At 39.8% G+C, this 24,381-nt stretch overlaps 1 protein-coding gene across 3 annotated transcripts in view; it reads left to right on the top strand.

The window, feature by feature from the left end:
- Window positions 1-3,133, top strand: part of ATP11C (ATPase phospholipid transporting 11C (ATP11C blood group)) — a 167,422-nt gene extending 164,289 nt beyond the window's left edge. For all 3 annotated transcript variants that reach the window (XM_081223177.1, XM_081223176.1, XM_081223178.1), the window contains one exon: window positions 544-3,133. Coding sequence is in view for 1 of the 3 variants with exons in the window: in XM_081223178.1 (XP_081079304.1) it covers window positions 544-606 (63 nt within the window). In the remaining 2 variants the exon portion in view is untranslated. The remainder of the gene's footprint in view (window positions 1-543) is intronic.
- Window positions 3,134-24,381: the final 21,248 nt, after the last annotated feature.

The following is a 24,381-nucleotide window of genomic DNA, read 5'->3' on the forward strand; positions in this document are numbered from 1 at the left end:
CAATATTATAGAGAGGAAACATGTTTCTTTAAGTAAAGGAAAAGTACTTTCATAACAGTCTTTCAAAAGAGTGTGTCTTCAGACTTTGTCATAACTAACACAACCAAAAAACAGTTGATGCATTCATTCAACATGTCCTGAGCATCTGCTGTGCGCCAGACACTGGGCTAGGTGCTAGAGATAGAAAGTTAAATAAAATGTCCCTGTTTTCATGTCCCTTCTGTCCCTCACAGACTAGAAGGGATCTTAGTGAGCTACGCCTCTGCTGTCCTAGTGGTAAAAGTTCTTAAAAGAACCCTGGAGCAATCCAAAAGCAAAAAACAAGTCTGAATCTATTCAGCTGATGAATAAAGGATTCAAAATTGGTTATTGTGTCACTTTTTTTCCCCTGCATGTGAATAAAACTTGGCAGCTTTGTTAAAACAATTGTTTTATTCTCATAACAAAATTTACTACTTGATTTATTTTTGAAAATGCTGAACAGATGGTTTTACATTATTATTAAGATAAAACTTTTAACTCTGTGTATTTTAAATCTTTCAGAATCCGAATCTTGAACTGCCTATGTTATTGTCCTACAAGCATATTGACAGTGGTTACAGCTAAAAGAAAGCATGAAGAAGCAACTACAAAAAGTTATCATCTCAGGATACTTGATATGCAACAAACTAAACCACTATCTTATGTCTAAGGTTCAGAGTAAATGTCCACTAAGATACCAAATGACTCTCTTAAGCATTTACAGTTATTGTAAGTAGCCGTTATGGCCAAAGCTCTAAGTTATGAATTATATGAAGGTTGAAAGCAAGAATATTTAGAATTTCTGGCTTTAGATAGAATAAAATAACTACCAATGGGTGCTCTTTTAACCCATGAACTCTGACTGGATTTAAATACAATAGTATAAAGTAGAAGTCATGCAATGGGAATGAATAGATTTTGCTAATATTACTTTTTTTGCCTGGCAGAAGAAATAGGCAATTTGGATCACATTTCTTGTTCCTGCTGAATGATAATGTTAAATTATTTTTTTTCAACATATGAAAGGAATACTTGAAAATATAAGAGGACTAAATCAGTCCATCAGATAGTAGTTAATCCTTTCTGTTCACCCACATGCTAATTTTGTCTTGATAGAATATCCTTGCCAAAAAAATAACTTGAAAGGTGGAAAGAATGTTAACCCTGGGTATTTTTGCAAAAATCAAAAGAAATTATTTATTATTGTTCTTCTGGATTACACTTAATGAGTGTAAGGCTACTAGATTTGAAAAGAAAGCATTTCCAATCAGTAGCTCCTCAAAATAGTTAAGATATAATAGATTTTTCCAATATTAGTTTTACTGGGATCTGAGGCAAGATGGGCAAAACCACAGTTACATAAAAATAAAGGCCATTCTGAACATCAGTCTTTTATCATTTTTTTGTGGAGAGGAAGGAAGAATAGCTTAATTTCAAACTGTTAACGGTTTTTATTTGAAAGAGGTTGCATCTGTGCATATATGCAGCACTTTTTTTTTTTTTAACTTGCCGATTTGGGAGGAGGAAGGGTCCATAGCACGACTCTGAACATGAATGTTGTCTCTCTTAGCAAACTTGGCTAGAGTAATGGTCTAACTCTAAACCACGAGATTCACCTTGGTAAAGTCCTTGACTTACTGGACTAGAGGGAGGTTTTAACCTCCTAAGGAGTTCACCTAAGACATATAAATGTGGTGTGTCTTTATTAAATGTTAAAATTAAACACACGCTTTTTTTGGATATAAGTGACTACTAAATTGAAATGGTCTTTTAAAAGGTATTTTCTTACCAGTTTCCATTCTTGGTTGTCTTCCTGGCATGCCTGTACTATTATTAGTGTTTATATTGTACCTTGATTTGGAGAAGGAAGTATTAGATTTAATCTATACCAGTGTATTTATAAAGTCCATATGGCACATTTGATTCTTCCATTTATATTTTGTGTTAATGTTAAGGTGTAATTTTTCTTAAATTTTAGAAAGGACATAATTTCAGTTGTCAGAAACCATTCCATCATTACTGACCCTTTTTCATTATTTCATTTGTTCTCATCTATCAGTATTATTTTTGAGTATTTTGTTAGGTGCCATCACACCTTCCTAAATGTGCTGTGTTCTAGTAGCCTAGTATTTGTGGCAGTCTGCTGAAAACCAAGTCAATATATTCTTTACCTATTCCAAAGAGCTAAAAAATCAGACCCAGGAGAGTTTTCGATGTTTTGTTGTTGTTCTTGTTTTTATAGTTGTTGCTGTATTGTTATTGTTGTTTTACATAAGAATTATAAGGACTGTGAATACGAAGAGCCGACCTTAATTAGAGAGGCTTGTTTAATGCAGACCATGGAGATTTGACATAATCAGAATATCTAGGGTAGTGGAAATATAACTGGTGACATGTAAAAGTCCTTGCATCCTGGAAGAAAGACGAGGGGGATTTAGAGTTGTGTCTAATAAGCTACACATTACACTGCAGCTCAAATTCACGATGGCAATGATGTGTAATATCATGGCCAAGATCCTTGAGAGGGACCTGACTTTATTTTTTGAAAGATATTTTATTAGTGAGCAAAAAAATTGGTTAGCGTGGGGTTAGCAGATGGAATAACTTGAAGTAAGCCATCCAGTATTCCTACCACTACAATCTAACCACCTTATTTTGTGTCAGAGAAAGGGGTAAAATGTAATAATAGGATCATATACCCATCATTTGAATAATTTCGAACTACAAAATGTCCTAGTAGTTTTCACAGCTGTTCTCCACTGTTTGAGGATGTTACCTACGAAACTGAAAACATAAATTCCATATCTACCACATTTACACCAGCAACAGTATAAAATACAAGCCTAAATTTGCAAAATCCATAATAATTTAGTGATGGAATTTTTTAATAACGTGCAGTATATAAATGCAGATTTTATGCAAGTGTTGACGAAATCATTTTTCAGCTTGCAAAATGGGACTGCAATATTACATTTTTCACTTCAGCAATTTTTTACATCGTTTTTGCTTTCTATAATGAATGTGAATGCCATCTTTTATGAATGCAACTTGCCTTTTTCATTACAGAAATTTTGTTTGATGTAATCAATAAACTTTGGTATGATATGATTGATATTTTTAGCCTCTTTTTTGGGAAGGTCTGTCTGATGTAAAAGTAATAGGGAAGCAATTTGGTGATGGGCAATAAGTTTCTAATTTCCTCTTTGCCTGTACAACTCACAAAAGACTGACCATTTCTGCATACATTCAACTAGCACTTGAGGGCAATACCTAATTTGGGGAGTTTCCGATATTTGTGGGAGTTTTGAATAAGGCTGTAACTGGTTGCTGCATACGTAAAAGTCCAGCCAAATCAGCAAATATGTATTCAAAGTCTGCTGTGTGCTTGGCAGTGCTCACTCATTGGAGGTTGTACGATATATGGTCCGTGTCTGCATCCCATTGAAATCATTTGATTCTTAAGTACCCAAAGATACAGGGATTTTACAATAGTGTGTGTTTACACCAAAGGTGTGTGTGTTTACACCAAAGGTGTATTGTACACCTTTCTGTCCCTCGCCCCCCTTCCCCTACACCTCTCTCCCCCCCTCCCCATCCCCCTTCCTTCCCTGTGTCGTTGCTCAGCCTGCATCTAAGGCCTTGTGAAAGTCCTTTTCCTTGAAAAACCCTGCCCTCCTTGACTTCTAAGAAACTAAAGTCTCCACTGTAGCTGGTTTCATTATGTTTTTACACTTCAGTCTCTATATTTTTGTAGTCTTTTAATCCTGTTAGTCTTTGACCTACATTTAGAGCATTTCCTCTTTTTTTTTGTTGTAAAGTGGGAAATGTGCTATATTTGGAGGTAAGACCTGAGTTAAGTTTCAGCTTTGCCACTTGGAGCCATTTCCCTCTCAGTCCTCTTTCTTCTCGCCTATAAAATGGTGTCTTGGGGGTGAAGGGTGATCAAATGAGGTAAAAGATCATAATTGCTTTGTAAAATGTCATTTGCTAGTCAGCTGAATGCATTGCTATTTTTCTGTTAAGGGGTTTTGTTGTTGCTTTGACATTTTTAATGAATAGTTGTCATTTACCAAATTTTCATAGATATGTCTTAGATTCTTTCTACCTTCTTGGAATTAGTCTGTTCAGGTTTCTTCCCTTCCCCCATCCAGCCTATTAAGACGCTGCCTCACTGTGGAGTCTGCCCAGGATTGGCCAATAAAGTAAGTATTGTGAGGGGCTGAGTGGTTTGGCCCCTTCAACAAGAAGCACATGCAAAGGTTAGGGGCTGAGGTTATCACTATGGTTATTCAGTGAATGTGTCCGCAGCTGAAGTGCTGGATGCATACTAATGAAGCTTGAAAGCCCGAGTTCTGGGAATAGTTGTCAGGAAAATGGGGGGCTTAATTATTTCACAACATTTTTTAATTAATTTGACACGTATTTCCCAGCAACTGACGGGTAAGGAAATATGGCCTCAGTTCCTAGTACGTGGACCTATTGTGGACCAAGCAAGTCCTCATCTCATGGGCTTAGGAGCAAGTGCTATGAGCAGGCCTCTGGCTGAAAGAACAGCACACCTCTTGGTGGAGCAGAATGCCTGCTAGCCAAAGGTCTTTGGCCCTGGCTCTTTGGGTGGAGAGGGGCAATGGATGTTCATAGCTAAAATGCCTGCTGCTTCTTTGATCTCTTCATCAATTTGTTAGGACATATTTCCTACCAGTAAAGCCACTAAAATCCCAACTCCTCATATAAGCTAACACTTAGATAGCATTTACTATGTGCCAGGCACTGTTCCAATAACTTTACGTATATTCACTCCTTTAATAATCCCGACAACCCTATGGAATAGGTATTAACATTTCTCCATCTGACAGATAAGGAAACTGAGTCACCAGCCAAGGTCACACAGTCTGGTAGAACCAGAATTTAAACCCAGTTCTTCTGACTAGGGTCCAGGCACTTAACCAGGACACTGCACTTCCATCATTATATCACCTTTGATGGCCTGAATAAATAATCACAACATTAATGCAAAATGTTAATGTCAGCTATGAGACAGCATCAGACAGATCCAAGCTGAGGGATATTCTACACTTTAACTGGCTTGTAATCTTCAAAATTATTAACATGATTAAAGACAAAGACCCAGAAATTCCCAGATCAAGGAAATGAAGACGACATAACAAGTGCAGCCTATGGCCCTCAGTTGGATCCTGGACCAGAAATTGGACATTAGTGGGGTAATTGATGAAGTTTGACTGTGGTATATAGGTTATATCAGTGTTAATTTCCTGATTTTTGAAATTGTGCTGTGATTATATTTGGGGGGGATCTGAGTGGACAGTATGTGGGAATTCTTTGTACTATTTTTGCAGCTTAAGTCTGAAATTATTTCAAAATTATAATTTGAAAAATAAAGCTAAAACATAATGAAGCATACAGATATTAATGGGAGAGGGCATTAAATTGAGCTGACTATAGAAGACTAAAATATAATTTATTAACAAATATCTGCATAGCACTTTACAGAATGCTTTCGCATACCTCATTTAGTCTTCACAACAGCTCTATGTAGAGATCATTAAATTCCAGATTCTTAAAGAAACTGGGGCTCAGGACTTCCCTGGCAGTCCAGTGGTTCAGACTCTGTGCTTCCACTGCAGGGGGCATGGGTTCGATCCCTAGTCAGAGAACTAAGATCCCACATGCCACGTGGCCAAAAAAAACCTAAACAAACAAAAAAAGAGAAAAAGAAACTGGGGCTTAGATAAGTTAATTATCTTGTCCCTGGTCCCTCAGGACTGAACCTAGGTCTGATCCACGTGTTTCCCCCTACACCGCACTGCGGTTTGTCTAGGATTCCTAAAGCATGTCCTGCTGGAGTCTACAATCATTTAAAAGACAATCTTTCTGCAGTCGTTTTTCCTATAGGTTCATCTGGATGTGTCGGTCTACCCCAGATCAAACCATGAATGAGACTCATGCCAATGCCTTTAAGGTTGAGGTGGGTGCCCTCAGAATGCCCTAGGCCCAGGTTTTCCCTTCCATCTAATTTGATGTTGAACTAGGTTTCCCTCACGTTTTTCAGGTGGCTCCCGAGGCAAGTTTTATCCTCCTAACCCAGCTTCCCCCCATCTGAGTGAGAATACAAATAAGCTCCTTCAATTTAATAATGAGGCATCAGGCTAGCCACCTGGTGTCTAAAATATGTGCATCGCTTAAAGTAGGAATGTGGGAATGTTGCCGGCAATCTCCATCTCAAATTATTCTACCCCACTCCTAGCAAAAGTCTGGCTGAGATGACTGTCATTTAGTATTTCCCAAACTGGGTTGTATGAAGCATTAAGAGTCCTGGGAAATGTTATTAGAAAGTCCTTGAAAAAGGGGGTTCCCTGGTTAACTAACTTTGGGAAGTCCTGTGTATGATTGCCCTAAGTTACAAGGCAAACATTAAACTCTATGAGAGATCTAATATTAAACCCATTTGACTTCTTTTAACCCACTATGTTCCAAACACTGGACCAAGGAAACCTTTTTGCATAGACCACCTAATAACAAATCGTCGGACACCAGTTTTCCATGGAACACTCTTTCCTCCCCACTCAGTTGATGGAGTTCATTTTCATGATCTGAGAAGGATGTAAATGAAGACAGTTTTCAAGGCAAAAGCCTCAAACTCCAAAGTAGACAACAGAGACCATTCCGTGTATTTAAAATGGAGGGAACTTAAAACAGGGAATTGATTACACATGTGATGGCAGAGGGGCAAACCCAACTGGGGCTCTTTGTAAAGCAGCCCAGAGATTAGAAAGAGTAGGAGGCCAGAACCACTCAGGCTGAGGGGACAAAGAGAAGGTGGTGATCCTGGATGCTATGGCCTGGTCACTTGGCAGAAACAGGAATCATGGTGGACCTACCTGTGGCGGCTGGAACAACAGCAGACTCAGCCACTGTTAAAGATGCAACCTGAGGTACAAACACCCTGGCTTCTCCCGCCTGCCCCCAAGCCTCCAGCCAGTGCCTGTCACTGGCTGGACCCAGGTGGAAGCCAGCCATCTTGGGAAACAGCTTGAAGGGAGTCACTCCCCATCATCACAGAATAGAGCAGAGCTGGGAAATGCGAGCAATGCATCTAATCTGAACTCACTTCTGTAATATATTTAGTGTGATACATACAGATGATAACTTTTATGGATGCATAGCTTAATGGAAGTAGAAGGCCCTTGTATAATACAGTCTTCTCAATTAGTAATAATAGGCACAAGCTTAAACACTAGAGCAAAATGAAGGAGTAAGCATATCTAGATAAATTCACCTACATCATATTCAAAATTTAAAATTCACAAGGGTCTGGATAAAATCTGCAATATTAATTGCAAAGGGAATAATTTTCCCTCTTCATGTTCCTGCCTCCACCCATAAGATAGGAACTCTCACCCTGCAGCATGTGGAATGAGGTTTCTGCCCCTCTCTCCACCCACTGAAGTACTAATGGGTGAGCCTGGTGAAGGGTTTATTCCATGTGTGTGCATGCACACACGTGTGTGTGTTTCAGCCTGCTCTGCCCCTTCTCTTTTAGAGCTGCCAGCTTCGAGCCTGCTGGTGTTCTTTTCTCCATCCCTGGATCTTCTGTGCAGTGAGCTCACTGGGGACAGGGAACCATACTGGAAGGGTGGAGGGGTGGTATCAGTTTTTCAGCCACTGAAGTGTTTGACTACAGTGGATAAATTCAATTCAGGGATGTCATTTCCGCTGCAAGCTAAGCCAAGTTTTAAAATGCAACTTTGCAAATAATAGATGGCTATTTTGTCTGCTTCAGGCACTTTTGTGTTCTTAATGCCTAGAGCAATTCTGGAACCATAGATGCTATTTAACAAACACGTCATAAATGAGCAAGTGCATTTTATCTGTCTGATTGATGCCTGAGCCTATTTCTCAACTGGCTTGAACTCCCAAGGGAGAGAGAGAGAGAGAGAGAGAGAGAGAGAGAGAGAGAGAGAGAGAGAGGGAGAGAGATGACAAGATGGGGGAGGAGTGTTCTTTGCATTTTCCCCTTTAACTTCTCCATATTCAAACAGATAGCCAGCTCATTACCTTAAGAAGTATATAGTACCAGAAAAACGTAAAACTGCCTGCACAGCTTTTGGCTGTGTTGCAAAGGCAGATCATTAAGAAGAATGTAGAAGGTTTGCAGAGAAGAGGGCAAAGGGGAGTCATGGGCAGAGAGTGTCTTGGGGAGGACAAATGACGAAGGGGCCTTTGAGTGCAAAGAGCAGGCAGAACCTATGTTCTTCTGCAGAACAGCACCTACAGCAGGAACAGAGAGGACAACAGCCGGGTGCCTCTAGGCAGACAGGATCCTAGCCAGCCAGCCTTGGCAGAGACTTCCAAGCCTCCACATGGCAAGAGCCAGGAGAGCTTCTGGCTGTAGGAGACACTATGTAGATTGGGATGATGGACCTCTCGGGTATAAGTGTGGATGATGACTGAGGACCAGAAAAAGGTGCCCTTGTCCATCTCCAACACCTTGACACAGCATTAGCTCCAAGAACCATAGAACAGCCCTGAGGAGGGGGACCCATGGAAGGACAATTTGCACTCATTCATTCATTTGCTCACTCATTCATTTATTTAGGCATCCTGGCAGGAGGGGGACTAGACAGGGTTAGAAATTGAATTTAGTTTTCAAATGTATTTGTTCAACGCCTCCCCCTGCATTTGCTACATTTCCTTAACAGCTGCCTTTCACATTGTTTTTAAGCATTAGCTCTTTCATCCTGCACTGTCAGTTTCTACATAATTAGATTTTCCAGATAACAGCAAGTCACTCATTTAAGCATCAAAACTTTTTCCTTAGTGGAAATCTTTTTACAATGTGCTGCACTCTTCTCTGCCTCCATATGCAGAGGCACCGGATACCATATCACCTTCTCCTGATGACACTGGGTCATTTCTGGAGTTCCAGCACAGTGCTGGGCAAGAAGTGCCGTGGTTCCCACGTTTGTGCGCCTCCGCATTGCATGGCTTTAAGAGGATATCGGATTTCTTTCTATAGTCCTGGCACCTCCCTTGAAGCTCTCACCATCAGCTATTAGTTTCTTTAGTTTTGTTTTGTTTTGTTTTTGTGGTACGCGGGCCTCTCACTGTTGTGGCCTCTCCCGTTGCAGAGCACAGGCTCCGGACGTGCAGGCTCAGCAGCCATGGCTCACGGGCCCAGCCACTCCGCGGCATGTGGGATCTTCCCACACAGGGGCACGAACCCGTGTCCTCTGCATCGGCAGGCAGACTCTTAACCACTGCGCCACCAGGGAAGGCCAGCTATTAGTTTTGCTATGTGTATAGGTCCACATCTACTCTCTACCTCTTAACTTCCCACACTGGTTTCTTTTTAAATTATAACATGTAGGGCTTCCCTGGTGGCGCAGTGGTTAAGAATCCGCCTGCCAATGCAGGGGACACGGGTTCGAGCCCTGGTCCTGGAAGATCCCACATGCCGTGGAGCAACTAATCCAGTGTGCCACAACTACTGAGCCTGCTCTCTAGAGCCCGCGAGCCACAACTACGGATCACACGTTCCACAACTACTGAAGCCCACGTGCCTAGAGCCCGTGCTCCACAACAAGAGAAGGCACCGCAATGAGAAGCCCGCGCACCACAACGAACAGTAGCCCCTGCTCGCCGCAACTAGAGAATGTCCACGTGCAGCAACGAAGACCCAACACAACCAAAAATAAAAAATAAGTAAAATAAATATATTTTTTTTAATGTCAGAGTCAGATCTCATGTTTTTAGTACAGTTCAGCAGGATGTGTATTCGTGGGAGAACTTCCACTCAGACTTCTCCAATAATTAAACTCATGTGAGCCATCACAGGACAGATGGTTGTGCTATTTAAAACAAATTATAACCTTTAAGGATGAACATGTACTATTGAAATCTAAATATAAATTTGCTTTGAATTTTAATTGAATAGTACTATTGTTTAACAGGTAAAATTGATATGAAGACTTCAGAAAGTGTTTTTTTGTTTGTTTGTTTTGTTTGTTTATTTATTATTTTTGGCTGCGTTGGGTCCTCGTTTCTGTGTGAGGGCTTTCTCTAGTTGCGGTGAGCAGGGACCACTCTTCATCGCGGTGCGTGGGCCTCTCACTGTTGCAGCCTCTCTTGTTGCGGAGCACAGGCTCCAGACGCGCAGGCTCAGTAGTTGTGGCTCACGGGTCTAGTTGCTCCATGGCATGTGGGATCTTCCCAGACCAGGGCTTGAACCCGTGCCCCTTGCACTGGCAGGCAGATTCTCAACCACTGTGCCACCAGGGAAGCCCCAGAAAGTGTTTTTTAATAAAGTAAGAATACCTCTTAAATGACAAAAATATTAGGCGAAAATTCTTTATGTAATTTGTCAATATTTCTGGAAGCCTTTGAAAAGCCTTTTTCTGACATTTAAATTATCTGTTCTATTGAATAATTTTGGAACCAGAAAGGGATGACAGATTTTTATCTTGTTTTCTTTTCATGCCTTAAAGTTGGCCTGTATATAAAATTTAAATAGCAATTTTAACTTTTTTGTCAATCACTGAAGTGTCATCAAGGGCTGTGAGTAACAATGACCCTCCTTTTGATTATAAGAAATCTTCTGACCATGTGACTGAAAACAGTGTCTAATCCAATGTTTAGATCTCAGTGGGGTTTCTTTTTCACTTTGATTATCCTCGTGATATTTAAAATGCAATTTTGTCTATTTGGAATTTTTCATGATAGAGGTATGAAAGAACACGTTGTGCAAATGTAACTTGTTAACCTTATTTCATGACTAGTTTGATACTGAAAGCCAAGACATATTTTTTCACACTTAAAAAACTGTTGCCAGTGGGAAATGAGTATGCTTTAAAGCTTAGTAAAAAAAAATATTCAAAAACAGTATGATCATGGTTCTGAAGAACCTAGGGGCAGGACAGGAATAAAGATGCAGACGTAGAGAATGGACGTAGAGAATGGACTTGAGAAAAGACTGCCTCTTCAAATGGTGCTGGGAAAACTGGACAGCTACATGTAAAAGAATGAAATTAGAACACTTCCTAACACCAGAGACAAATAAACTCAAAATGGATTAAAGACCTAAATGTAAGCCCAGACACTATAAAACTCTTAGAGAAAAACACAGGAAGAACACTCTTTGACATAAATCACAGCAAGATCCTTTTTGACCCACCCCCTGGAGAAATGGAAATAAAAACAAAAATAAACAAATGGGACCTAATGAAACTTAAAAGCTTTTGCACAGTAAAGGAAACCATAAACAAGACAAAAAGACAACCCTCAGAATGGGAGAAAATATTTGCAAACGAAGCAACTGACAAAGGATTAATCTCTAAAATTTACAAGTAGCTCATGCAGCTCAATATCAAAAAAACAAACAACCCAATCCAAAAATGGGCAGAAGACCTAAGTAGACATTTCTCCAAAGAAGACATACATATTGCCAACAAACACATGAAAGGACGCTCAACATCACTAATCATTAGAGAAATGCAAATCAAAACTACAATGAGGTTTCAACTCCCAGCAGTCAGAACGGCCATCATTAAAAAATCTACAAACAATAAATTCTGGAGAGGGTGTGGAGAACAGGGAACCCTCTTGCACTGTTGGTAGGAATGTAAATTGATACAGCCACTATGGAGAACAGTATGGAGGTTCCTTAAAAAACTAAAAATAGAACTACCATATGACCCAGCAATCCCACTACTGGGCATATACCCTGAGAAAACCATAATTCAAAAAGTGTCATGTACCAAAATGTTCATTGCAACTCTATTTACAATAGCCAGGACATGGAAGCAACCTAAGTGTCCATCAACAGATGAATGGATAAAGAAGATGTGGCATATATATATAAAATGGAATACTACTCAGCCATAAAAAGGAATGAAACTGAGTTATTTTGTAGTGAGGTGGATGGACCTAGAGTCTGTCATACAGAGTGAAGTAAGTCAGAAAGCGAAAAACAAATACCGTGTGCTAACACATACATATGGAATCTAAAAAACAAAATGGCCCTAAAGAACCTAGGGGCAAGACCAGAATAAAAACACAGACCTACTAGAGAATGGACTTGAGGATACGGGGAACGGGAAGGGGAAGCTGTGACAAAGTGAGAGAGCGGCATGGACATATATACACTGCCAGACGTAAAATAGATAGCTAGTAGGAAGCAGCCGCATAGCACGGGGAGATCAGCTCAGTGCTTTGTGACCACCTAGAGGGTGGGAGGGAGGGAGACGCAAGAGGGAGGGGATATGGGGATACATGTATACATATAGCTGATTCACTTTGTTATAGAGCAGAAACTAACACACCATTGTAAAGCAATTATACTCCAATGATCATGTTAATAAATAAATAAATTAATTAATTAAAAAACAGTATGATCTCAAAATGACTGGGGGAATGTCATAAAGTTAACCATGGTGGCCCCCAGATGATGTCATTAAGGCTGTGTTTTGCTTTTCTGTTTTTTTTATGCTTTTCCATAGTTTGCAAATCTTCCACAATGAGCATGTATACTCTCATAATAATTAAAAAAAGCAAACACAAAAAAATAACAAATAAATCAAACAGTTATTCTCCAAGAATAAAAGTGTCCCATTTCTGAGGTTAGAGCTTTAATCTGAAGTCCTATTTTAACTCTGTCAGTGAAGCCTTTCTATTTGAATACTGAAATACACATGTGGATCCATAAAAGCTGCTCATTTGTGCAAAACATGGTGCAACTGAAGTGCTATGCAGAACACCAGAGCTGTGATATTTCTGTTCATTTACATGTTTATTTTCAAACACAGCAAGCTTACATGATACAGTAACTGAGGACAGCTTGCCTGCAAATTACAGAGTGATGTGAGTGATGCACTTTGAGTGCCTCTCACCGTCCATCTTCTCTCTACCCTTCCCCAGCTTCCATACGGCAGCAGGCAGTGTGGTGCTGTTCTAGTTCCATTCTCTGTGGCCTGGTTTGAGAATACGATGATACTACAATGCCAGTGAACGTTCATTGTGAGTCTGAGAAAAAGAGGTGACAAAAATTTAAATGCATGATCCTAGATATCCTAAAAGAATATTTATAAGATGACAAATTAATGAGTGACTTTGTACTTTCAGCACAAGAAACAAACCAAGAAGCCAATAAAACTCTTTGTTCAAATGGAGAAAAATATCTACCATGATTGTATTGTAAGAATAATTTTGGAAAGATAATTTTAGAAGATTATCTCATTTCAGGCAAAAATCCATTTGGGTTGACCTGATGTTTTCCTAATTTAATAAGAGTTTTATTTTTTCTGATTAAAATGATGATACATTGTTAAAATTAAGCAATACCTAATAGTATGTCATGTAATATCCCACCACACTCCTGTTAACCATATCCTTCAGACTATCTCTCTATGCAAACACACACACACACACATATGTTTGTATAATTTTGTATAAATTGAACCATGATATACACACTATTTTATGTGTGTGTATGTATATATATATATATATATATATATATATATATATATATATATATATATATATATATATATATATATATTTAACCAAAAAAAGCCATGAAGACCTTTTCACATTATTTTATTGATTTCATGTACATGGATTATTTTACCATTGCCTGCTTAATGGCTATTTAGCTTTCTCCTTTTCCTCCTCCTGCCTGCTACTGTAAATGACATGTCAATGCACTCTCAACCAAAATATTTGCACACTTACCGCATTAACTTGTGGTATAAAATCAAAGATGGGGAATTCCTGGGGCAAAGGATGTGCACATTTAAAATCCTGATGTGGGGAATTCCCTGGTGGTTCAGTGCTTAGGACTCCTTGCTCCCACTGCAGGGGGCACAGGTTTGATCCCTGGTCTGGGAACTAAGATCGTCCATGCCCCATGGCACGGCCAAAAACGAAAAAGACATTGAAGACTATGTGACAGATACTGTATGCTGTATGTGGCCCACAACATGGAAACTTCTACTATCTAGATCTTTACAGAAGGAGTTTGTCAACCATTGGTTTAGAGGAAAAATAGTGCTTTATTCTTGGTAGTATTTGCTTTTCTTTGCTTTTGTGTGAGTTTAAGTATTTTAAACACGTAGGTGTTTGTATTTCTTCTTTTGGCAATTACATTTCCTTTGCCCATTTTCCTATTCAGTTGCTCATCTTTTTTTTCCTTACTTGTAAGAACTCTTTGTATATTAGGAAAACGTACATTTTGTCACATATTTTGCAAGTATTTTTTTCCTCTGTCCACTTACCATTATGTCAGGCATTTTTTTACATTACAAAGGAAGTTTTAATGAGCATGTAATCAATGCAGGTGTTCAGAGAATGACAGCATGCTACTTTAGATATGGTAGTGAAAGAGGTTCTCTCTGACATGGTGACATTTGAGCAGAGAATTGAAATAAGCAAGAGAGAGATGTATGGATGAACTTATGAGGGTTATCCTGGCACTGGGAACAGCAAATGCACAGACGCTGAGATAGCAGCTTACATGGCATACTGGAGGTACTGCCAGGAGATTGGTGTGACCAAAATGGAGGGAGAGCGGTAAGAGTTGAAATTAGAGATGTAGGGAGGGAGAAGATGATGTAGAACCTTGTAGCCATGGTAAGGACATTGGATTTTATTCCAATTGACATGGAAGTTTGGAGCACTATGACCAGAGTGAGATGATCTGGCTTAAGTTTTAAAAGGATCACTTGAGTCTAATTTTGTTGTCTATTTAAAAATATTTTTATATTTCTTATTATAAATTAAATATATGTCCATCTTCAAATACATAGATAATATAGAAAAGAATAAAGAACCAAGTAAGGGTAGTACTATTTTAATAAGCTTTTAGGGATATGTATAATCTGAAGATTGGGAAGTACCTTAAAGATCTGCTGCTCCAGCCCCCTGTATATTTTGAACAAAAATATTTTGCTTTGATTTCTTTACACTAACAATGAAATATCAGAAAGGGAACGTTAAAAAAAAATCCCTTTTAAAATCACATCAAGAAATAAAATTCTTAGGAATAAACCCAAGCAAGGAGGTGGAAGACTTAAACGCTGAGAACTATAAAACATTGATAAAGGAAACTGAAGATGATTTAAAGAAATGGAAAGATATCTCATGCTCCTGGATTGGAAGAATTAAATTGTTAAAATGGCCATCCTACCCAAAGCAATCTACAGATTTAATGCAATCCCTATCAAATTACCCATGACATTTTTCACAGAACTAGAACAAATAATCCTAAAATTTATATGGAATCACAAAAGACCTAGAATTGCCAAAGCAATCCTGAAGAAAAAGAACAAAGTTGTAGGCATAACCCTCCCAGACTTCAGACAATACTACAAAGCTACAGTAATCAAAACAGTGTGTTACTGGCACAAAAACAGACATATGATCAATGGAACAGAATAGAGGGCCCAGAAATAAACTCACACACCTATGGTCAATTAAACTTCGACAAAGGAGGCAAGAATATACAATGGAGAAAAGACAGTCTCTTCAGCAAGTGGTGTTGGGAACGCTGGACAGCTGCATGTAAATCAATTAAGGTAGAACACACCTTCACACCCTACACAAAAATAAACTCAAAATGGCTTAAATATAAGACATGACACCATAAAAATCCTAGAAGAGAACATAGGCAAAACATTCTCTGACATAAATTGTACCAATGTTTTCTTAGGTCAGTCTCCCAAGGCAATGGAAATAAAAGCAAAAATAAACAAATGGGACCTAATCAAACTTACAAGCTTTTGCACAGCAAAGGAAACCATAAACAAAATGGAAAGACAACATAAGGACTGGGAGAAAATATTTGCAAATGATGCAACTGACAAGGGCTTAATTTCCAAATTAGACAATTCATACAGCTCCACAACAAACAAACCACCAACCCAATCAAAAAATGGGCAGAGGGCTTCCCTGGTGGTGCAGTGGTTGAGAGTCCGCCTGCCGATGCAGGGGACACAGGTTCCTGGCCCAGTCCGGGAGGATTCCACATGCCGTGGAGTGGCTGGGCCTGTGGGCCTTGGGCGCTGGGCTTGCGCGTCCGGAGCCTGTGCTCCGCAGCAGGAGAGGCCGCGGCAGTGAGAGGCCCGCGTACCGCAAAAAAAAAAAAAAAAAAAAAAAAAAAATGGGCAGAAGACCTAAATAGACATTTGTCCAAAGAAGATATATAGATGGCCAATAGGCACATGAAAAGATGCTCAACATTGCTAGAGAAATGCAAATGAAAACTACAATGAGGTATCACCTCACACCCGTCAGAATGGCCATCATCAAAAAATCCACAAATCATAAATGCTGGAGAGGGTGTGGAGAAAGGGAACCCTCCTGCATTGTTGGTAGGAATGTAAATTGGTGCACCCACTATGGAGAACAGTATGGATGTTCCTTAAAAACTAAAAATAGAGTTGCTGTATGATCCAGTGATTGCACTCCTGGGCATATATCTGGAAAAGATGAAAACTCTAATTCGAAAAGATACATGCACCCCAGTGTTCACAGCAGCACTTTACAATAGCCAAGACATGGAAACAACCTAAATGTCCAATTGACAGATGAATGTATAAAGAATATGTGGTATATATACACAATGGAATATTACTCAGCCATAGAAAAGAAGGAAATAATGCCATCTGCAGCAACATGGATGGGCCTAGAGATTATCACACTAAGTGAAGTAAGTCAGAAAGAGAAAGACAGATATAATATGATATCACTTATATGTGGAATCTTAAAAAAATAGTACAAATGAACTTATTTACAAAACAGAAATAGATCCACAGACATAGAAAACGAACTTATGGTTAACAAAGGGGAAGGGCAGGGAGGGATAAATTAGGAATTTGGGATTGGCAGATACACACTACTATATATAATATAGGTAAGCAGCAAAGACTTACTATATAACACAGGGAACTATATTCCATATGTTGTAATAAACTATAATGCAAAAGAATATGAAAAGAATATATATGTGTGTATATATATACATAAATAAAACTGAATCACTTTGCTGTACACCAGAAACTAACACATTGTAAATCAATTATACTTCAATTTTAAAAAAAAGAAAAAGAAAAAAATCTAATCAACACACACACACACAAATATTTGGCTTTGAACCTGGCAGGCTAATTCTAGTAGAAGCTCCATTTCCCCAGCATTGTCCTTGTAGATAAAATAATTGTAGGTCCCCTTCCTTTACTGTGGTACAGTGTATAGTTTATAAAATAGTTTTCTGAGTTCTACTGCTCCAATTCAAGGCTATTCTACATTTGTAGTTGCTGACAGCAGGTTGGTTTTGAAACATTTTTCCAACTATTCATGTTTAATCTGAAGTTAAGATCTAGGTGGAGGGACAGGCTGTGATGTCCTGTGGTTCCTTTTGGCTGAGGAAGCAGAGAATGAGCAGCGACTGTCTTAAGGACCAACATTTGTGATAAGGATTTCTTTGCCTTAGACAAATACAAGAAATGGTTTTAGGCATGAGTGGGTCCATCCTGGAATATTCCTATTAAGAGAGTATCCACCGTAGCCAGTCATTCCCACTCCTTTCTCCAGAATCCCACAGTTCTAGAGCCAGTGATTGCAGGACACAGCTCTTGAGTGACTGCAGCTCTTGTTAAGGTGTATTCATACATGCAGACTGAGATAACCTGCTTCAGAGTTCTCTGCCAGTTCTTTGTCTACTCTTCAGGGGTCTCCTAAAATAATTTGGGACCTCAAGGAAAGGCAGGCAAGAATTTCCCAGTTCTGGATTGGGTGGTTTGTTTTTTTCTTATTGAGCTGCATGAGCTGATTTTAAATTTTGGAGATTAATCCTTTGTCAGTTGCTTCGTTTGCAAATATTTTCTCCCATTCTGAGGGTTGTCTTTTGGTCTTGTTTATGGTTTCCTTTGCTGTGCAAAAGCTTTGAAGTTTCATTAGGTCCCATTTGTTTATTTTTGCTTTTATTTCCATTTCTCTAGGAGGTGGGTCCAAAAGGATCTTGCTGTGATTTATGTCATAGAGTGTTCTGCCTATGTTTTCCTCTAAGAGTTTGATAGTTTCTGGCCTTACATTTAGGTCTTTAATCCATTTTAAGCTTATTTTTGTGGATGGTGTTAGGGAGTGATCTAATCTCATACTTTTACATGTACCTGTCCAGTTTTCCCAGAGTGGCATGGACATATATACACTACCAAACGTAAAATAGATAGCTAGTGGGAAGCAGCTGCATAGAACAGGGAGATCAGCTCGGTGCTTTGTGACCACCTAGAGGGGTGGGATAGGGAGGGTGGGAGGGAGGGAGATGCAAGAGGGAAGATATATGGGAACATATGTATATGTATAACTGATTCACTTTGTTATAAAGCAGAAACTAACACACCATTGTAAAGCAATTATACTCCAATAAAGATGTAAAAAAAAAAAAAAAGAATTTCCCAGTTCTGGATTGGGACTTCACCAGTAGTAAAGCTGGGATTACTAGTGCACCAGATCTTGTCCGCTGGCTCTTTGCGGTTGGCCTTCTCGGGATAGCTGTATTTTGGTGGGGGGGGAGTCCCTATGGAATCCAAGGGTCTCAGACTCTGAGCCCTATAGTGATTAGGACATGAGAAAGTGCCTCATGCTACCTGAACTTATGCAAGATTGGCTTGTAAATTTGAACACTAAATTATTCATTTTCAGTGGGGAAAAGACCTTTCCACTATTTGTGTCTAGTTCATTTTAAGCACAACGTTTTCCCAGGACCAAAATGCCTGGAAACCACTTTGGTCCCCAGAAGGTGGCTGGCAAGCATAGACTTGGGAAGTAAAGAAAAACAGAAGGTCTTAAGAATTTTCTAAAAGAATATGACGACCTTTCTCACATTTTTTTGCAGTGGTGTCTATTGAGGCAAAACTTGACCTTTTAATTCTTTTGTTTGTTTGTTTGTTTTGCGATATGCAGGCCTCTCACTGTTGTGGCCTCTCCCATTGCGGAGCACAGGCTCCAGACACACAGGCCCAGTGGCCATGGCTCACTGGCCCAGCCGCTCCACGGCATGTGGGATCCTCCCGGACTGGGGCACAAACCCGTTTCCCCTGCCTCAGCAGGTGGACTCTCAACCACTGCGCCATCAGGGAAGCCTGACCTTTTAATTCTTGCTCTATAGTATTGATTTGTGGAGGGAGGAAGTTTCTGGAGAAGGAGTGGATCTATTTGTGTAAGGAGCCTGGGAGCCTTCTAAGAGTGAAGCATTGGAGACAAGAATTCTTTCTTTGAGGTACAGAGTTCTTAAAGCCCCTTTGGGTGGATCAAAAAGTCCCTGATGAAGGCTTACTTAAGTTGGTTAGACAGAGGTAGAAAGAGATGGAGCAGCGCCCTCTCAGAGCCCTCTGTTCTTATCCCACCTGAGCTGGTTGTTCTCCAGGCTCCCTGCACATCTCTCTTTCTAGAATTTCTTTTGTTTGTGCTCCTGGATTGGATCAATATCTCCTAGATTCCTTGTCTTCCTCTTTATTGATTTACTTCTTCATTTGGGGGGAATACATTCTCTAGTAACTTCCTAAGAAAGGTTTATGGGTAACAAGCTTTTAAAATATTATTCTTTGCATGTCTGAAAAATATCTTTAGTCTATCTTCGTATTTGTCTGAGATTTTGGCTCAGTAAAGAATTCTAAGTTGAAAAATATTTTCTCTCATAATTAAAAAAAAATTTTTGGTTTAAATATTTATTTATTTAGGCTGTGTCAGGTCTTAGTTGCTGCATGCGGATTCTTAGTTGCAGCATGCATACAGGATCTAGTTCCCCGACCAGGGATCGAACCTGGGCCCCCTGCATTGCGAGCATGGATTCTTACCCACTGGACCACCAGGGAAGTCACTCCCCTCATAATTTTGAATGTATTTTTCCAGTAGTTTCTAGAGTCCAGTATTGCTACTGAGAAGTTCTATGCCATTTTGACTTTTATTCCTTTGTAAGGGATTTATGTTTTTCCACTCTGGAAATATTTAGGTTCTTTTTCATATCCCTGGTGTCCTTAAAAATTCATAAGGGTGTGTGTCAGTGTACTTCTTTTTTAAAAAATCATCTTGGTTTGCATTCAATGGGCCCTTTTAATATAAATACTTGTGTTTTTCGGTCCTAGGAAATTTTTCTTCTATTTCTTTTATGATTTCTTTGAAATAGCCCCTCTGCATTTTCTCTCCTCTTTCTTTCTTGGGCTTCTGTGGGATGTCGGGTCTCCTGAATTCATTCTCTATGTCTCTTTTCTTTCACTCAACACTTCCAGGCAATCCCACACTGTACTTTCCTAGAAACCCAGTTTTCCACTCTAAAAATAGTGAGGAGGAGGAGGAATTCCTACCCCCACTTCTCCTCTTTACTGTCATCTGATGACTTCAGAAAGAAAATAGATACAGGAGGCTCGTTAAGATGTGTTACTGAGATTAACTCCTGTGGAAGAGTAGGGAAGAGAAGGAAGATGGACTGGGCAGAAGTCAACTGGTAAAGTATCCTGAACAGAAGCCTCATCCAGCACTCCGGTAAGTTTTGGAGATGGGATCATTTGTCAGAGTGGTTCCTATTTGGAGCAAGAGAGCTGGATCTTGATACCCCATGCTATTCAGTCATTGGATGGGGGTTGCCATTGTCAGGGGCCGTGACCTTGGCTTAGGTGGCTCTTTTCAGCTGGGGCAATTGCTGCAGGGTGCTGACAGTGGAAGACATTTAGCCGGCACCATTTTCAACAGATGGGAGAATAAATCCTTCCCTCCTGAAGGAGGATCTGAGTGGCACATCACAGCTGCTAACGCATCAGCCCCCCTGCACCCGTCTGGTGCCCAGGAACCGGCTCAGACCAGCCTGTGAAAACCGACTCTGCACCTCTCTTCCCAACTTGGCACTCAGTGACATCGAGTTAGTAGTCTGAAATTGGCCCTTTTATGGAATTTTCAAAGTTTTGCCAGTCATTTTCCACTCTAAGAGCTTTTATCTACTCTGATTATTCCTTTTTCATAGTATACTGTTATCGTTTATAGATTATAATAATGACTTGAATCTTACAGTGTATAAACAATTAGCTTTTGTTGTTGTTGTTGTTGCGGTACAAGGGCCTCTCACTGTTGTGACCTCTCCCATTGTGGAGCACAGGCTCCGGACGCACAGGCTCAGCGGCCATGGCTCACGGGCCCAGCCGCTCAGCGGCATGTGGGATCCTCCCGGACCGGAGCACGAACCCATGTCCCCTGCATCGGCAGGTGGACTCTCAACCACTGCGCCACCAGGGAAGCCCTTGCAGGCGGATTCTTAACCACTGCACCACCAGGGAAGTCCCAATGAAAATGTTTTTAAATGATAACAAATGAAAAGATTTCTGTGGAATTTCCTGAGAAGGGATAAACTTTAAGTCAATGCCTGGCAGGGCCTGGGCTCAGATCAATTAGTTTATTAATACCTTTGAGCTCTGGGTGTCAAAGGGACGCTTCTGTATTTATCATGCTTTTCTGCGTTTATACATACATACAGAATGTTCAATGATGCTAACCCAGAATTAAATGAGATTATATGTTACATTAATCATGATGTATTTATTGGGGTTCTTTGGTTGCAAATGATAGAAATCCAACTGCAAACAGGTTCAAGCACAAAAGAAAATGTATTGATCTGTGTGAGTGCAGGCTCTCTCTGCAGCCCCAGGCTTACCTCACCCTTATAACTAACAATCCCAGCAAAGAGTTACTCTCCCTTTCACTGGTTCCAGAAAGCCCTGGGATAGTGTCTCATTGGTTTAATCCTATCACAGTGGCCAAGCAGGGACAGAATACACTGATTTGCTAGGCCTGGGTCACCTTCCCACCCTGGAATGGGGGTGGTGAGGGTGCAGTTACTGGCAGTTTTGCGTGCGCCACATGGATTTAAAGTGGGGGGCAAGGACGATTCTGCAGAGGAATACTGAAGTACACAGGTGCTAAGCAGGCAAAAATGGCAGATACCCGCTACAAACATGGCAAAGAACCTGGCACACTGTGAAACTTGATACAGTCCTTTATATAATATAATCATATCTAATCTATACAAATTGCGTGGTGGCTATTATTCCTAATCTACAAATGAGTTTTCATTTGGTAATCCTCACACGTCAATAGACTTCCTGAATTCTGCAGAACCTCTCAAAATCAAAGGTAATAAGGAGCAAATAAAGATACCTTTTAATTGTATTGTCCTCTTCCACTTCCAACATTTCAGAGATTCTGGTTTCTCAAAACCTATGCCTAGGGACTTCTCTGGTGGCCCAGTGGTAAAGAGTCTGCCTTACAATGCAGGGGACGCTGGTTCCATCCCTGGTCAGGGAACTAAGATCCCACATGCCACAGACAACTAAGCCCGCACGCCACAACTATGGAGCTCGTGTGCTTCAACTAGAGAGCCTGCGTGCCACAAACTACAGAGCCCACGCACTCTGGAACCCGCATGCCACAACTAGAGAGAAGCCTGCACATCGCAACAAAAGATCTCCAATGCCTCAACGAAGATCCCGCGTGCCACAACTAAGAGACCCGACGCAGACAAAACAAAAGCAAAAACAAAAAACCTATGCTTAATTTGCTATGATCAAATAATATTCCTGTTACTCAAATCCCCTCTGTTCTACCTAGGATAGATGAGATTTATGGATTCAGGAAAATGGGATGAAACCTTATCACATCACTGTTACTAGAGAAAGGAATTTGTTATAAGGCTTGGACTTCATTCAAGGACATTAATGAAACACCAAGGACCTTATTTCCAAAGATGTTACATTGTATGACCTGTGGCAAGGCCCCCAAAGATTGCACATAGAGCATTTCCATGTAGGTGAATCTGAATGTGCTCTTCAAATTGGGGAAGACTGAGAGCTCTGCATTTCTTCTTTTTTATTGTTTTTTTTTATAGTTGATTTATAATACTCTGTTAGTTCCAAGTGTACAGCATAGTGATTCAGTATTTTTGCAGATTATACTCCATTATAGGTTATTACAAGATAATGGGCATAATTCTCAGTGCTATACAGTATATTTTTGTTGCTTATCTATTTTATATATAGTAGTTTGTTGTATTTTCTTCTTCAGCCCTAAGAAACCCTGAGGTTACTGTTCTTTCAAATAAGGGTCCACAGTAAAATTAAAAGACTACTGTTCATCCATTATTACTTTATTCCCCCCTTCAATTAACCCATATTTCAAGTGCCAACTATATTCCAGGCACTGGAAGACAGTGCTTAATAAGACATTTCCCTGTCCTCGAAGACCTCAGAACCTATCTAGATGACAGAGCTGCAAGCAATTACAACATATGATGAGAATCAGTATGAGGGGGATAGGACAAAGGAACATGAGAGAAGGGGTCTGGCTCAGGGACTGTGGCCAAGCTTCACAGAGGAGGTAATCATTTCTAATGGCTGTGGAATCCACCACCCTATGGATGACATAGAAGGAGCTCATGTAAGCCCAGTCTTCTCTCTCTTATCAGTTTGCCTGGCTGGCTGTCTATCTTCCTATCATTTATCTCTATCTATCTATCTATCTATCTATCATCTATCTATCTATCTATCTATCTATCTATCTATCTGTCTATCTCTCTACCTATCTATCACCTATCCACTCTGTTTCTTCCAACATTTTTTCAATTCTTATAGATGGCATGTAGTTGAGATTATACTGCATACTCATCTTGCATACAGATAACCCAATCACCATATGATCATGAACGTTTTCTCATGGTCTTAAAAATTCTTCAAGAATGTCACTTTGAAAAAATTAGCCTTTTTATTTGAAGATGATTATAGATCTATAAGCAGTTGTAAGAAATGATACAGAGGGATCTCATATACTCTTCACCCAGTTTCCCCCAATGACAACATCTTGTAAAAGTATTGCAGAATATCACAACCAGGATATTGACATTGATACAATCAAGATACACAACAGTTCCATCACAAGGGAATGTCATTTTGATAAATGCTTAATAATCTATTTTGGAATGTATCATAATTTATTAATCCTGCTATTATTTGAAATGTAGGTTGCTTACAATTTGGGACTATAATAAATAATGCTGTAGAAAACATCCTTGTACATAAATCTTTGCCAAAATCTCTATTTCTGTAGGGGAAACTCCTAGGAGATTTGCTGAGTCAAAGGATATGTGCATTTTTAGGTTCTCAGTATTGACTGCCAAACTGCTTTCCAGAAAGACTGTACCAACTTACACTCCAGCAGTGCATGAAACTGCTTGGCTGACCACATTAACTGATATTGAGTATTTAAAAGGTCTTTGCCAATTTTATAAGTGAAAAATGATATTTTGAG

Source organism: Mesoplodon bidens, assembly GCF_964165515.1.
Source record: "Mesoplodon bidens genome assembly, chromosome: X".
In the NCBI taxonomy this organism is placed as follows: Eukaryota; Metazoa; Chordata; class Mammalia; order Artiodactyla; family Ziphiidae; genus Mesoplodon; species Mesoplodon bidens.